The sequence below is a fragment of the Ambystoma mexicanum genome, chromosome 13 (assembly GCF_040938575.1).
Source record: "Ambystoma mexicanum isolate Mex_15411 chromosome 13, UKY_AmexF1_1, whole genome shotgun sequence".
NCBI classification, from domain to species: domain Eukaryota; kingdom Metazoa; phylum Chordata; class Amphibia; order Caudata; family Ambystomatidae; genus Ambystoma; species Ambystoma mexicanum.
In genome coordinates this window covers 677,991,469-678,008,105 of record NC_090938.1, presented here as the reverse complement: position 1 = coordinate 678,008,105, position 16,637 = coordinate 677,991,469, and the positions used below count along the sequence as shown (strand labels likewise).

The following is a 16,637-nucleotide window of genomic DNA, read 5'->3' as shown; positions in this document are numbered from 1 at the left end:
ACCGCTTCCAGAAGTTGTCAGGTCATGAGTGTTCATCGATGGTGCCTGTTTTTTAAGGACCGGTGGAAATATAGGATACTCCTTCCAAGCTGTTAAAGGGACCTCATTCGAAGCTTTGCAAGGGCACGTGCTCCCCTACACTTTTTAAGTCTTTAAAAAGCTGTGTGCATTCAGGCCCCCTGCCCGCCGAATAGTCTCTCCACTGTTCAGCGTCTTTAACACCCACACGTGAAGAGCAATGCTTGGAATCCAGCAACACTGCTGGATCTACAGCTGCCTTCGTCGCCGCTCGACGAAGGCAGCTGTAGAGTCTATTGACTTAGATTTGGTCAATAAAGTTCCCTCTTGGCATCTGGCTTAATTTCTAGTCCTTGGGGGTAACAAGGTCGGGACCCTAGGCATTTTCATGTAGTGCACAAGCCTCGAAGTGCGGATAGAGATTTGGAATGTTTGTCCGACCCTCTCAGTGTAATGCTGCGAAGGTGGGGGGGCGTCACCGTACAGCCCAAGCAACTGTTCCTCCCCTGCAGCAAGCAGAATTTATCAGTGTCCTATCCTTTATGGTTTCTGAGTAGTCGTGAAGTATGTAGAGCCTCTCACTGCAAGCTCTGAGCTCTCGGGAACACAGGAAGCACTCTGTGACACTCTGCTGAAAATAAGTAGTTGTAATTATGTCCAGAATATTTGTTAGCGCAAAAAACGAAAAAAACTAATTAACGTGCCCCACTTAAAAATCAGGCATGCAGCTATTTAAACACAGACCCAGCCCTGCAAAACCCAGGAATGCCTCCTTTTAGCAACTTGTCCCCACCACGGCCTGGTACTGGATGCACTCACTCCCGCAATCCAAGTTAGGGAGTTTACCTTAAGCAACTCCATAAACACGGCAGCGCAGCGCTGCTGCCGATAGCACATAGCTACCCCATCTCCCATCCACTGTGGAGTCCCACAAGGGTTATGCACCTCCTCGAACCTCTGCAATATTTTTACCCTAGCCTTGTTCAATGACCTAGATGATCATGGCATAGCATTTACGAACTATGCCAACGACACCCAAATAATTCTCCCCCCTCTCCGGCTCCTATGAGCAAGACTCAAACACCCTTAAGAGACCTATGCCCTCATCCAGGCCTGAATGGCATCCAACGGTTTCTCAATGGGGACAACCAAAATCCTACTGGCAGGTCCCAACAAAATTCTGAAAAGGCTAGACAATCGAGGTACTACTTTCAGCCTTGAAGATACTGTAATCACGGTCTCTCCTGCAGTAAAAACCCCAGGTGTATATCTGGACTCCACCCTCTCTATGAAGCGACAAGTCAATGCAATCGCATCCTCAGTGGCGCTCACCACCAAAATCATTAATGCTGTAAAACCGTACCTCTCAGCTACAAACTGCCTTAACATAGCCAGCGCCACCATCGGAGCCAAGCCTGGACTATTGTAATGTCCTGCTTCTAGGCACTTCAAATAAAAACCTCCTTAAACTGCAAATCACAAAGAATAATGCCCTCAGAGCAGCACTAAGCATGCCTAGGAGGGAACATATCTCTCAGGCCAGAAGGGATGCTCACTGGCTCCCAGTGAAAGGGCGCATCATTTTCAAAACACTTGCCATCACACACAAATGTCTCTCCTTCGCAGCACACCCGCACTTGGAAGAAGGAATTCACCTTGCAAATGCAATCGGGCCTGAACTGCGTCATTAGGCACGCCAACTCAGTCCCTGCATATAAACGTGCAAAACCTGGAGGGGCAAGTTTCACTGTACTAGCACCAAAACACTGGAACGCACTGCCTCTCACACTCCGAAATGAAACGTCTTCACGGTGTTCAGAAGAGCCCTAAAAACAAGTCTCTTTAACTAGACTTACCTGAGGTAGTTCCCATGTAACCACGGAACGTACCTACTGTAACGTTATGAATCAGTGACTGTCTGTACCGCATTCTTCTGACTATGTAATGCCTTGTCCATATATGTATCCAAGTGAACCTGCTGTAACAGCGCCACAATGCCCCAGGGCCATTGTGCGCTTTATAAATAAATAGCAGGGCTAACATCTACTGCCTCCCCCTACACATTGGAATATATTACAATACACATTGTTTCCTCAAAATAATTTTGACACCATTTTTTGATTGGAAAACAGTCACTTTTTTGGATTCATCCTAACGAGCGATCCTAGCCCAGCTCAGGCCATTGGAATGCCTGGCCTCTGCCATGCCTGTTAAATTTTAAAAAATCAGTGAGCTGTCCACACTTCGGTTTCCGCTCTTGCGAGAACAGCCCGCCCTGGTATCCGACTGCCAGTTCAGTCGCTCCCATATTATTTAAATGGAGCGAACATGGCCACTGCATTCAGTTGTGTCCCAACTGTCCCTAGTGGTGCCAGCGCCTGTCTCACTGCATCCTGGCTCATGCAGCCAGCAGGTATAGCTCACGGGAAGCCCGCAGCTTGCCTCCTTCTCTAGGACCGCCCTTGTAACGCCACCTGTGACAGAAAAACAAATGATAAACTTTGCAAAATTCACCTAAAAAAACCAGGGAAATGTTAATACGTGGCACAAATCCTTATCCAGATCAACGTCCTGTTGAGTCTGGGAGGTGGGTGGCGGCTGGTACCTGTGCTGCGAAAGAGGACTCGCTCTCTTGGCCCAGGCCATTTATGTGCCTGCCTGGGGCAGGCTGTTTCTGGGGGCACGCCCCTTCCGCCCCCCTCAGGCAAAGGGAGGCAGGCCTGATGCAGGGTGGGCCAGAGGTGTGCCCTGCTATGCCAGCTGCCCCTTTAGCGCCCCCAGCATGGGCTGGGGCATCTGCTCAGCACGCGGTCTGGTGAATTCACCCGTTGAGCCAATGCTCACGTCCCCCACCACAGCACCTTCTGCAGCAGCAGAAACATGACCAGGAGCAGTCTTACCTGTTACGCTTTGGGGGCTCACAAGCAGGGGGCTGTGTCTTAAACATCAGTAGCCGGCAAAAGCTGATTCTCACAGCTTTCTACCAAGCCACCTAACAAAAGTTGGAGGGAAGAACGTATTTTCAGGCTGCACTGCCACATCTCACAATGCACACAGGAGCTGCTTCTGACACACTTTCTGCAGAGATAACGAACAAATAAATGCGACCATGTGGTGATTCCAAAGTGAAGGCTGTTTCGGTAATTGGGTGTTTTTGTGTGATATTTGAGACATGATAGTAATAGCCACCTCAGTCATTCTACCTCCACCCTAACAGATAAAACAACTCGAGACCCAACCCCTACACTAAATTTCCCTATTCACCACACTGACTGCAGATAAACCAATTCAACTCTCCACACTCCTTAATCGACCACTCTTGAGACACCACAGATAACTACACAAATTTCAGTTAGTATCTTGGAGTGCATGTTACTTTTGCTCCAGTCGACTCACAACTGTACACACCACAAAAAGAACTATATTCTTATCTGCACATATCAACATTGTGACAATCAACCTTGCCCTACTCACCCTTACTCTTACACCAATGCTCTTCCCGACAACTTGCAGATCATGAAACACCAAGGACCCATGAGAATAGGTGTGCAATGCAAAATTAAATAACCTACAAGGCATAAAATATGCAGTGTCGCATAGCAACTTGCTATGCAATTATTGGTAATTAAATGGACACTTGTGTAGCAGAGCTAGCTAGTCGTTTCCATGTACAAGGAAAACAAAGCTCACCCGGAATTCCTCTTGCCCTTAAGGCTCTCCACCCTCTTTTCTCTGTTCAGTGCAAGTTCAAAGGGGCTAATGGACAGAGTGCAGCAGTACTAATCTGCTCCACTCTTAGTGCCAAATGCCTTTTTCTTCTTTTTCACATTATTTCAAACCAGAAGTAATCGGGATAATTGTATTAAGCTAATATTCTGTCTGACAAAGACCAGTATGTGTCATCTTTATTTTTTTTAGTCGTGCAATTCCATTCCTAAAAATGTAAGTTGTTACATAATGCATAATTCCGGTATTGCTACTGTAAAAAACTGTCTCCATGCTTTATAGTAAAGGTTAATGTATCTAAATCTCAGTGTGACTAGATTTCATTTTTACCCTCATAGGCTAGATTTCATTTGTTGGGTGAAGGTGCATCATATTGACTCATGAACTTTTTTGAAAATGCACATGATCATATGCCCAAATGCTTTTAATGGCAAACCTAGTTCTGTAACCTGCTGGTTGCATAAATCCGTGAAACTGATGCTCCACCCATGAGCTGATTTTCCCCTCTCTCTCTCCCCCCCCCCCTCCCCAACTCCTTGACATCTTATCTTCTCATTCTGCTGCTTTATACCAGCTACCCTGAAAGGGAGATGGCTGCAAACTTGAATTTTCCACCTAGTTTGCCCAGTTCTCCTCATGCTATGCGATCCACTCTGCTTAGTTTTTTACTTTCTTTCCTGTTACATAATGAATACACAAAGCTCACTAGATGTTTCTGCAAAGTAGTGATCAATACTTCAATCCACTCTGTACATCTACAGATCTACTGCAATATAGTACACTGCAGTTGGCATCCAGAGCTCGCTTTGCGTTGATTGCATTATATATTAGCACCTACGGACATCTGGCAAGACTGAGTCTTTTTTTTTATATATCCATTTCTGTCCATTCATGCAGCTAAACTTTTACATTTTACGTACTCATTCATGGATCACAAAGTCTAATCGCCCACTCACAAAGTTGAGTAAATTAAATGAAGGGCGAGTACCGTTTGCAGAGAATGTTTGACACTAAGTTAACATTTACTTTGTTTTCAGTAAATGTCAAATACAGGTTTCACTGTGCATGGCTAGCCTATGGGTGGCAGCAGTGTTTCTAGCGACGTGCACCATTTTACTGAAAGCGCATTTCAATCTCGTCAACCATTGCCATGGGTCGAGTGCATTTCTCTTGGGTCGAATAGGTCTAGTGGAATTTTGTTTCAAGCCCAGATTCATCTTGCTATGTCTTACTTCAGCAGTACACAAACCTGCTGTATTGCTATTGCTGCTCCTTTTATGTCTTGGGTGCAAATAACTTCTGGTGGCATTAAACATTAGTACAGCATTGCTAATCAAATGGGCTTGCTTGCTAATCAAGAACATTTTAATTTGCAAACTCTGCTAATCAATTTAACTAATTTATGCCTTCACATAGCATTACGAGGCATATTACAGTTTCACCAGTTCGCCTGTGCTCAAGAAATTGACAGCCCAAGCAACTTCGGTGATTAGTAGCAACGGGGGAGGAAGTTAACTTGGCTTCTACCTCAGTCCGCTCTATTAGAATTCTGGTGTACTGATCAGCTAGTAAGACTATATATCTGCCTGACCAATCCGTTATGGGATGGAGGGAGAGTCAGTACAACAAGAACACAATTCTAAGTGATGGTTTCAGGGGCCACTAAACGAGGTGTATGAAGGGAAACAACGTCCTTAGAATGAAATCTGCCCCTATTTAAGAGGTTTTTTAATAGTGTGAACTTAATCACTTTTAAGGACTCAATAAAGCACAGGGAGATTACGTTTTCCCCAGATCACCTACTTTGGTGAAGCATTGAGGCCAGGATTTTAGCCTGCACTGCAAATTATGTACTTGGCTGCCTAATTTCTGATGGTACAATTAGTTTTGGCTTTTAAGGACTACCGTAATACTGTCTTAGTGTGATTACTTGCAAAATATACAAATCATAGTAAAGTAATCTGACAATATGTAAGTCTACAAACCTATTAAGCCAAAACATAATGGTGGCTTCATTTCCAGGCCCTGAATGGAAAGTCCCAGAAGGCAAAACTGTGCAAGTTCAAACATTTCCTGTTTTACATCACTTTCATTTTAGCACTTTAGTGCACATGCTAAAATGGTATAGTAAAGTCACAAGCATGGATTGTCACAAAATGCCAGCTTGCCGTGGCACGTGATGCTAAGAACATTTAACTGTCCACATAAAAGCGAACCCTTTTTTTGCATGTTAAGCCAGTAGACCTAATGCATATAAATGAATCTTTATAAGGTGCTTTATTGTGTTACTCAATTAAATTCTCTTGGTTGCAGACAGATATGGTAGGTAACTGCAGTGGTGTAGGGTCTTTTACATGGAAATATCCCAACAGTGCTTGCTGATTGACTGAACACTCATGCCTAAGAAGGGCGCTGCTAACAAAAATGTTTTACAGCAAGTTTGAGGTCATTGGTAAGATGCCTTTTAGTGTCTGCATTTTGTGCTGCTCATGACAGCTGCGAGGTTGAGCCGTCTCTTACACAACAGCCGGAAGTGGGATGGATGCAACCCATTAGCAGGGCATTGGTTGAGACAAAGGCCATTGTGAAAACTGCTGGCAAGGATACCAGAGAATGTGGCTGGGACCCTTTCTCCCAGCACATGATTCTTCTGCTCCCGCATACTCACTCCCCAGACTACTTCCGCATTCACCACTCTAAGACACAGTGCAGACAGAACACCTCTGCCATAGGAATGCATCTATCCCCCACAATAAATAAGTCGGTCTAGCTGCGCACATAATGAGTCTCCTGCACTCGCATACCCCCCAGACCCCCTGTCAGCACCCATCCACATGCCAGCAGGGACCTGGCCACCCCTACCCAATTTCGCTTAGGCCAAAATGCGCACAGGCATTCTAAAACGCCCATGAGCAACTTCCCAAGCCTTGGACAGCGCTTTGAGGCCCTACCAATGGGATAACGGTGCATCGCATTACTTGCACACAGAACCATGAATACCAACAGGACGGTTTATCCACCCGTGTCATCTTGGTTTTGTCTGCATTGCCCGATTTGCTAAAGTGTGTAAATCATCCGTGTGAAGTAACAAAAATGGGGCTAGCCTGTAGCCGGCCGTGTCCCCTGAAAAGAGCTGGATAACCTTAAAAGGAGCGAGCCTAGAGCCTGCCTCATCACATCGTTGCAGGAGCATTTCACGACGTGGACGTTAAAGTTGCTGCATGCTGGGTACCGTCCCCTGCCCCCCCCCCCCCCCAGGTAGCGCCTGATTGCTGGGTGATTGACAAACAGGAGCTGCTTTTCGCGCCGCCTCTGCACATTCTTATTTCGGGCCCTGCATGGGGATGCATCCGGTCCTGATTGTTCTGTTTTTTTCCACAACACCCCAGGGCCCATCCTGTCAATGACCAACACGCAATCCCCCCGCCGCCCCCCTCCCCACCCGGTGGCTTATGGGTTCCGCCTTTCGTAAACTGCTAAACACCACCTGTTGTCCTTGGGCAGTGTTTTTGTTTTGTCTCCGATCGGTGCACTTCTGTTATGTGCCCGCCCGCCCGGCCGTGAACCCCACTGTGCCTCACTTTTTGAAATCTGCCCTGAATATTGACGTCTTACCCGCAGTCTGAGTCCAGCACCCATACTTTCGGAGTGTGACATTTTACGAGTGGGCTACGCTTTGTGCAGCAGCAGAGTCTGACATTACGCGTCGGTGGTGGTGGGGGAGGGTTGTGTGTGTAGGGCGCTTTTGTTCATGGCCGATGCGTGAGCTGCGCCATTGTTGCTCGGGCCCAGTCGCCAGCAGCCGGCGTGACCCCTGCTGACCTCTGCCTCTCTCCTTTGTCCCCCCACAGAGCACAAAGTCATCATCGTGGGCCTGGACAATGCCGGCAAGACTACCATCCTGTACCAGTTGTGAGTACCCTCTCGCTGTGCATTCCTGTTCCGCGCGCGGCAGATGGCTTTATGGGCGAGTAGGGAGGGCGCGGGGGCGTTGGCTGTAAATCTTTAAGGGGCTTTTAGTGGCACAAACATGCTGGGAAGCGGCCCTTGGGTGCTGAAAGTTGCCCCATGCAAGGGTTTTGTAGTTTCTTGTATGGGCCGGAATTGGCCTATACAGCCCGGCTTGCGCCTGCATGCCAGCTGTGAGTGAGCGTGCCCCTTGGCAGCTGTGCTGTGCCAGTGTTGTGTGCGTATGTGTGGTATGTCCATTGAGCTGTGACGGCCTTTCTTCTCCCTCCCGCACGCCAGCCTGATGAACGAGGTGGTCCACACGTCGCCCACGATAGGCAGCAACGTGGAGGAGATCATACTGAAGAACACGCACTTCCTGATGTGGGACATCGGTGGCCAGGAGGCCCTGCGCTCAACCTGGACAACCTACTACTCCAACACGGAGGTAATTGGGTGGCGGCCTCCTATGGGAACCGCGCGCGGGGCGGGGGGGGGGGGGCATTTGGTGCCAGAAGGTACTGGACAGCATGCTTTATTTGTACCACACGAGGGTCCTCCTGCGAACTGCAGAGGTGGGTGGGGCTGGCAAAGGCCTGGGGCCCAGGCGGTGCGTGTGGCCTAATAGCAAGAGGGGCAGGGTCCTAGGCACTACTCCACATACTAAATCACCAAAGAAGGAGTGCACTGGAGTAAAACCTGTCCTTGCATGTCAATCATTTCACCATCCCCATCTGCCACATACTTTGGGGGTGTCCGGGGCCAACGATTAGGACTAGAGTACATAGCATTTGGAAACCTCGGCACGTGCCCAGGCCGTCTTGTGACACGGTGGTCGTGCACTTGCTCCCCCTGTCGCATGTCTTTGGGTTGTTGTAGTTGGAGAGGTTATTCCCAGCCGAGTGTCCCGCCCCATGTTTCTTGTATGCTTCGGTGCCGCCTTTTCCCCCGCTTTCCAGAATGGTCTTCCCACTTCACCCTCACACATCACGGTTTCTTCCTCGCATGCGCTCAGCAGTGGCGGGGCTTTCCATGCACACTCAGCAATTCTCTCAATGCATAGAATTGGTTTCTCTGGTGACCCGGTGTCTTGAGATTTCTACTACCCCCGGGGTTCCAGGAATTCAACGCAAGCGCCCGCGTAACCTAGGAGAAGTAAACCTTTTGTTTTCACTTGTGCCGCACTGCAGGGCTTTTTATGGTGAGACCCCCCCACCCCCCGTGCGGGTGGACAGCATACATTGTTATGCCGCTTACAATGTCACTAGCAGCGGGTGAAGCGAGGATAATTAGGTTGAGGCTGTCCGGAAAAAAGCCCAGTTATTCCGCCACTGATTTGAATCAGCTCTACGCAGTATACCCCCGCCCCCCCGTCTCCCAGCCTCCCTTCCCCCACCACCTCAGAACCTTCATGTCCAAAGCTTGTATGCCTGCCTGTGACCGGACTGTCTTGAGATTCAGCCATGCCATCCAGGGCATCTTGGGTCTCCCCCACACATGCCAACTGTCTTCAATTTACCGAAGCTCACTTCAAGGTGCCACTGGCTTAAATTCAGCAGAGCTTTCTCCAAGGCACCCTCAGACCCAGGTCAACTGGGAGCTTTCCCAGGTTGCTTCCATATCCTAATATTGGGAACGTTACCAAGATGGCCACAATCTATTCCTACTCTGCACCCGCTCCAGGTGGTCGAGTGAGCCTAATGCTGGCGTATTTGCAGAGCTATTTTCCTGTAAAAGAAAAGGCCTCTGGGCAGACATGTATGTATTGCCTGTGCTAGTAGGGGACCAGTGGGTGTCTAGTAACGGAGCCTGCAGTTCAGAGCTGACCGTTTGGCCAGCAGCACAGAGACCATGTTGACATAAAGGCAGCAAGGGATAAAGGTGGATGCATTGGTCCATCAGGAGCTGTTCAAGGTCTCTGAAACATGTGGCAATGTTGAGGGGTTACGATTCACAGAGCCCGATCTTCACTGGTCTGCGGGTGTCCTCTGCCGCAGCGCAATGGCCGTCTGGACCCAAGTGGTCTTGGATGGCACATTTCTGCCATTTTGTTAGACTCACGACATAGGGCCCTATGAGAAGAAAAGCACAGCAGAGGCTGGTGTGGGAGACACCACTGCGCCCCAGCTCTCGCAGGCAGCCCTTTCATTCAAAGGACTTCAGGGTTGACTGTGGACCCCCGAAGGCAACACTCTAACCATGTGACTCCTTGTGTGAAAGGGCTTCATGCTGCGTTTTGTGTCTGTGCTCAGAAACAAGAGGCAGCCAGGAGTGCCCAGCTCTCCTTTTGTTTTGAGTAAAGTGTCCTCACGCAGCATAAAGCCCTTTCTCTGCATGGTGAATGCAGAGAAAGGGCTTTATGCTGCGTGATTACTCTTTACTCAGAAACAAAAGTAGAGTCGGGCACTGGAGCCCTCCAACTCGAGTACAAAGACATCAGGTAGCTATTTAGCCGAAAGCTACATGGTTAAAAGGCTGACTGCAGGTGTGAGTACTTCGGATTGGAAAAAGACAAGGCAACTGAAGTGCTGACACCTACAGGCAGCCCTTTAACCACCCAGCCCTTTGGCTACACAGGCCACCTATGGTGTCAGCGTGGCTGGGGCTAGTTTGGGTGAGCCCTGGCAGGGCCTCAGCTCATGAGACATTTTGGTACCCCCAGCCCACTTAAAGCCCTGCATCTAAGTGTTAGGGGGACCAACCCGAATGAGTCAGTTTTTGTATATATTTGCTTGTGTTGTGTGCATCCTCCTTGATGATTGTGTGGGTACTATGAGAGGGTTGTCTAGTTGTTAACAAGAATGGGTTTGCCTGAGGTATTTGGTTATGCTCCCAGCACTTACTCATGTGGTATTTGGTGGTAGTCTCTGAGGGGGCTTGCTAGCCTGTTACCCTCGAGCAGTGCAGGGACAGACTCTTGGCTGCTGCATTGTACTGTCTTCGTGCACGGGAAATGCTGAGTCTGCTACATCTCAGGAGTTCTGTTGATTCGAATTGCTTAGGTTTGCTCCGTTATTGGTATCAATTGAATAGCTGTGCTTTGAGTGACTTTCTGAATTCTAGGTGGTTTTTGTCTGGGAATAGAATTCAACAGCTGGCTGGCGGGGAAGGAAGGTTATCTTTTTGGTGTAATGCTTGGCACCATTAGTAAGGCCTCATTGCTGGATCCTTCTGGTGACGTGTAGTGGATTCTGGACCCCTGCTGGGGGAGGCTCAATGATCAGGAGCCAGTGGGGTGTGCGGAGGGCTTGGGTGATTTTCTTGTCTTTTCAGGGCGTAGAAGCAGTCCAGCTGCTGCATTTTGGACTCTGTTCAGTACCTATCGCACTTGCATAATCTGAATGACACAAGGCCTAGTAAAATCGCTTTTGTCCTCCGTCGTCTTGTGGCTCCTAGAAACACGTGTAAAGGTGCGTTATGAATGACTTATGTCCTAGTCAGTGAGCCCAAGGTAGAGGCTGCTGTTGGCTTAATCTGGCCGCGAGCATATTAGTGCAGTGGCTGCCGTGGCCAGTGCATGAAGATAAGGTACAGCATTATGTGCAGGGCTGTTGAGTTGAAAGTAGCAGCTTTATCTGTTGACTTTAACCTGAGCTTTGTACAAGGGCGCTGCCCATCCCAGGTTTTGGGCTCATGCTGCCAGTTATCTGGGCCAGCGGATAGGTGTGGGGTTGGATGGTGTGGAGGCGCAAGCTAGAAAGTTTGGTTTTGATTTGGTGAACTTTCTTGATCGGCCACAATTCGACTTGTCAAAGGCATGTGCGAAGATCTTTGAAGTAGCGGTTTCCTGCTTGCAGAATCGGGATTTTTTTCTGTTTGAAACCTGCTAGGCCTGAGTTATTCACGTTCCAAGAATGGGGTCGTATGTAGATATTGGAAAGAAGAGACCAGATCTTTGGGGTACAGGTGAAGCTGCAAGGAGCCCTGCGTGTTTCAGTGCAGATGGTGAGGTGGGAGGTCACCTGTTCTGGCTCCTTTTACTCCTGTGTAGGCAAATCTTTGTGGCAGATCTTTGTGGCAGAATCTATGACTCGGGCTGTCTAGTGCAGTGGAGATGGGCAGTAGGATGAGGGCACCAGGTCAGTTGGTGCCCCATTATCTGTTATTGTTGGTCCGAGCCTGTTAAGGTGGTTGAATTCCAGGCGTTTGTGGAGCTGTTTGTATATATAAACGTCTCGGATATATTGTCAGTGAAGTGTGTGCGCAAGATTAGTTTTATGGGGTGGTGGGTCCATTTCCCCTGAACTTGTGGGTGCCTTTGAGGTGCCTGTCTCGCTGTGCAGCGGGAACCCCAGTTCCCAGCTGGCTTGGTTTATTTTAGCATGCTCTTGCCTGCAAGCATTTGGCCGCCAGGCTGTGGGTCCGATTGTTGGGGCCGGTTCTGCCCTGCCCGGAAGCTGATGAAAAGGCCACATTATCTTCATGCAGCTTTTTGTAGGAAGCCAGGCCTGGCTGCTCTACCCCACCAGACAAACTCCCATGACGGCCAGTCGGGCGAAGGTATGCTGCTGGGTAGAGGCGTATGGGGCACCCCATATGCCCTGCTTGAGCTGCCACCCTGTGTGGCTCTTGAGTTCATCCAAAAGGCATACGCCTGGTAGCTGGGTGTCTGCGGGCTAAAAAGCAAAAACATGACAGGAACGCAGGAGATTACAACAGTGTAGGGGTCTCTGTCACTGCCAGTCTCCCCTACATGTGTGCAGTTCAGGGATCAAGTCGTAAAATAAAAGTGAGGGGACTCATTAACATACCAATTGAATGTGGTGTCACCAGAAATTAGCATATTAAGGTGCCCTCTGAAAAAAGTGGGGGACTCCGTCCATCCACGTGTACCCTTGACTTGAGACCTGTGCAGTTCTGACTATTCTTATTGACTTTTTAGCCTTGTGAAAAATATGGTATTTTTACAGGAGCTGAACTGCTACAAAATAGTGCACTAGTTTTACTTAATCATCTGCAATGAGTGTCCCAGACTTCGAGGTTTCTGTGAGAAAGTTGCATGCTTAATTTTGGGGGTTGGGGTGCTGGATGGAGACTATCCAACCATTGTCCCCAAGTACTGTTTTAGCCAAAGTTGGCCCTGGCCCTTCTAAGGTCCTTCGCCTAGCCCCCATGCCCCTCCTCCCTCGCCTTTCACTGGCACTTTACCTTTCACCTCCGTTCCCACCCTACCAATTAGCATTCCTTTAAGACCGGCCGTGTCACACCCCCACCCCCCAACCCTCTCCCTCTCCCTCGCACTTCCTGTTACTGCACTTGTACGATCCAAATGTCACAAGGTCTAGTAGGACAGTTATCTTTCTCCCTTTGTCGAGCCCCCCCCCCCCACACCCCTTTGTCTTATGGCGCCTTGAAACACTATTTGTTTTATAGGTGCCTTACCCATGTAAAATACATTTGTAAATTACCCACATGCCAGATTGCTCTGCTTTGCTTATGTGAAAGACCACCGCTGTTTAAATGGGCATTACTATTGGTCTTGGGTCTGTTCTTCCTTTTTTGTGGCATGGCATTAAAATCCTGTTACTTTAAAACCTTTCCTTTGCGGTTTTATCGTGCACGCCCTCTTCAGTGGAGAGTTGCCTTTCGATTGCATAGGATGTGACCTGCCTTCACTGGGCCATTGCTTCCTCTGTGCCGGACTCCCAGTCTTCTTCCTGGTGAAGGGTGGCTTAGGAAGGGCTCTGCAACATTTGGCTTTGCAGGGGTTTTGGACTACAATTCCCATCACCCCATCACATTCACTGTGCTGGATAGGAATGAGGGCAGTTGTAGTCCAAAAAAAGTTCCAAAGGTTAGACCAGCCCCCTGGGCCAGTTCTTTCCAGAACAAAGCAACCCCCCCACCCACTAAAGGCAAAGATTTGATCAGAGACCCCTTTTGGCCATACTTGACCTTTTTTTTTTTCTTCTTTCTAGTTTGTGATCCTGGTGGTTGACAGCACAGACCGGGAGCGGCTGACGGTGACCCGGGAGGAACTGTATAGAATGCTGGCCCACGAAGTAAGCACCCCCATTAACTGCGCCCTGCGCTTCTCTCATACTGGGACTTTATTCAAATCCCTGATTGAGTGCCACCTGCTTGAAAGGAGCAGTCTCTTCTGATCAAGTTTTTCCACCCCTCTTTTCCCCAAACTCTATGGGACCTACTTTTCCAAAAATTCCACAAGGCATTGAATTCTACTCTTGCTTTCACCAGGATCTGCAGAACGCAGCTGTGCTCATATTTGCCAACAAGCAGGATGTGAAGAACTCCATGTCCACATCCGAGATCTCCAAATACCTCACGTTGAGCGGCATCAAGGACCATCCTTGGCACATCCAGGCCTGCTGCGCCCTGACTGGGGAAGGGTAAGTGGGGGGGAGACTGCCTGCTGTCGCAGGAGACTAGTGGTGCCTAGAGGGGCGTCTAATTTCACTGGGGCAGATCACATGAGCTCCCGCAGAGCGGCATGCATGGATCATGATGTCAAGGGTCTCATGTTAGGGAAGGTGTTAATACTATGTACATGGTCACACTTGGTATTTTTGGGTGGGGAAGTGGTGCTCAGAGTAGGGAAAATGACTGGTGTGGACATTGGGAGGTTCTGCGGGTGCTGGGTATGTTGGGGTAGTTGGCAAAGGGAGTGGCCTGTACTGTGGCAAGCAGCCATTTGCTCACTTTTGCTTTGTTTCTTATTCTCACCATGCTTTAAGCACATAGACTAGAGGTGCCACATCAGACACTCATTCCCTGCAACTAATTTCTCCTTCATGTCATCCTGAGGCTTCTGTCCCGTGTGTCTGGAGTTTCTCTGCCACTTACCTGTGAGTTTTCTCTTTTCCATCCGAGATTATTCTGTACCATGCCAGTTTTCTGTCCTTGCTCAGCTCTGGGAAGCCCTTTACTTCCCTCTGCAACCACGGGTTTGGAGATGGCAGAGTTCCATACTATGCCAATGTGGCACTCCTCTTCATGTTTTGGACTGCACCCTATAAGCCCTCACCACTGACTTTGCTACCCAGGGCGGATGGAAGTTGCAGTTAAAAAAAAAAGGGGCACCCAGAGAGCCAAAAATTGCAGGCTCCTGAGTTACATGGTGTAGGTGAGGCCCTCCCTTCTTTCAAAGGGGCTTGTTCGTCCCTTTATCCTGATCGGGCTGCATGGGAAGACGGGCCCAATCTTTGACAGAGCCAATCTCTTGTTGCTTTCTTCAGATGCCGAAAGGGAGGCAATCATTATCAACTCAGATGCGCCTGATGCTACAGCCCACCCTGCCTTATGTTGGAGTTATCGTTGCAGCTCAAAACGCTTGTCTGATGCGGACAGGGTGCTGTCAGAAACGTGTTTTTCTGCACTGAAAGAAATCATGTAAAACGTAATGTAGTGGGGTTATCTTCCAACACACCTTATCGGGACTCCGGTGTAGGCGGTCACACAATATACAGCATTAACCTTCACTCATAACTTGACCTGCCTCTTACCTGTCTCCAAATCCCGCTCTCCTGGGTTCAAGATTACCCCGGTGTACCTCGCTAGGAAGATGGTAAGAGTAGAGAAGATCAAGAGATTAGGGCAGGCAGGTTCCCCATATACCCCTAAGGAAAAATCAGATCACGAAGACCAAGGCAGCTGAGACTCTGATTCAGAGCTTGAAGACATAACTGAGCAACAATCCAGTTCCTGCATGCCTTTCCCCAGCCTCAAAGGGCAGTTGCAATGTGCTGCTACGAGGAAGGATGGCGGCGTACATGCACACACCCCAAAGCTGTTCCTCGACGGAGCAGTCGGTGGAGGCCACACGCCGGCGGTAGGTGTTCCTCGACCTACAGATCCATCGCAGACTAAGCCCGCTGTGGTTCCACCTACCACAAGGCGGTCATGATGGGTGAGCATAAACATTGTTCCACGGATGAGGCGGAGCGGTCGAAGAGAACAAAAATCTATTCTCCATCAAATAAACATCTCAAGGAGCCTCATGCTCTAGTAAACAGACCTCTGGTGCCTCTGAAGGCTGTGAGAGGAAGGATCATCCTCCGTCTTCTACCCTTACAAACGAGTCCAAGGGAAAGCCCCAATGATACACCCAAGGCCAAGGATACACCCAAGGCTGACTGTCCTGTAGTAGGCCCATCAAAGACCCACATGGTAGGCCTAAGGTGGCAAAGGTCACCCCCCCGGCAGGAACTCCAATTACTGGTGCATGGACACAGGCAAAATTTGAGGAAACCAAGTGCAACATCTCCTTTGTCAACTTCATGAGCAAGTTGCCTACTCCACAAAAACCTGTGGAGCAACCCCCAGGACCACTGGGACCTACACAGCCCCAATGCCCCTTCGCCCATGACTCATCGTACCATCACGCCCTGGGAGGCTTCTCAAGGTTCTAGGCAGGGTGACCTGCAATTGGACCAAGCAGACCAGGACATTTGGGTAGTTAGGATGATCCACCAAAGATGCCAACGGCACCTACTTACAGGTCCAGAATGACCCGGATCTTTCCTTTATAGATCCAAATGACACCTCAGCAGTCGAGAGCAGTCATACTTCACCCATAGTGGAGCAACTGCTACATGAGCTGCTTAAGAAGGCAGCTCACCATTTTGGAATACAGACTGATGAGACAAGTGCTGAGGGAACTGACTTTGTTGACGACATCCTCAATGAGAAAAAGCCCATCAGTTAGGCCAGTTCCCTACTTGAATCCATCGAAAAGAGGGTATCTCATCCCTTTCGAACCCCTCACTCACTAGTTCGAACCACTCACTCACTAGGACAGTTCACCCAAGGGTGGAAAATATCTTTAAACCATCGCCGTCTGATCTTCTGTCGGAGGACATGCAAAGCCGGATTCTGTAGTGTTCAATAACACCATGAAGAGAAACCGGTGTTCCACTCTCCACCTCAGAGGTGCCTCCGAACAAAGAATGCAAGAGGCTCTACCTGCTAGGCTAGTGCAGCACTAC

At 49.1% G+C, this 16,637-nt stretch overlaps 1 protein-coding gene across 1 annotated transcript in view; it reads left to right on the top strand.

Annotated features, from left to right (window-relative positions):
- The window catches only part of ARL5C (ARF like GTPase 5C), a 36,499-nt gene that overhangs the window by 12,344 nt on the left and 7,518 nt on the right, over positions 1 to 16,637 (top strand). The window contains exons 2-5 of the mRNA XM_069634710.1: positions 7,596 to 7,656; positions 7,993 to 8,140; positions 13,611 to 13,694; positions 13,891 to 14,042. Of these exons, the coding sequence (XP_069490811.1) occupies positions 7,596 to 7,656; positions 7,993 to 8,140; positions 13,611 to 13,694; positions 13,891 to 14,042 (445 nt within the window). The remainder of the gene's footprint in view (positions 1 to 7,595; positions 7,657 to 7,992; positions 8,141 to 13,610; positions 13,695 to 13,890; positions 14,043 to 16,637) is intronic.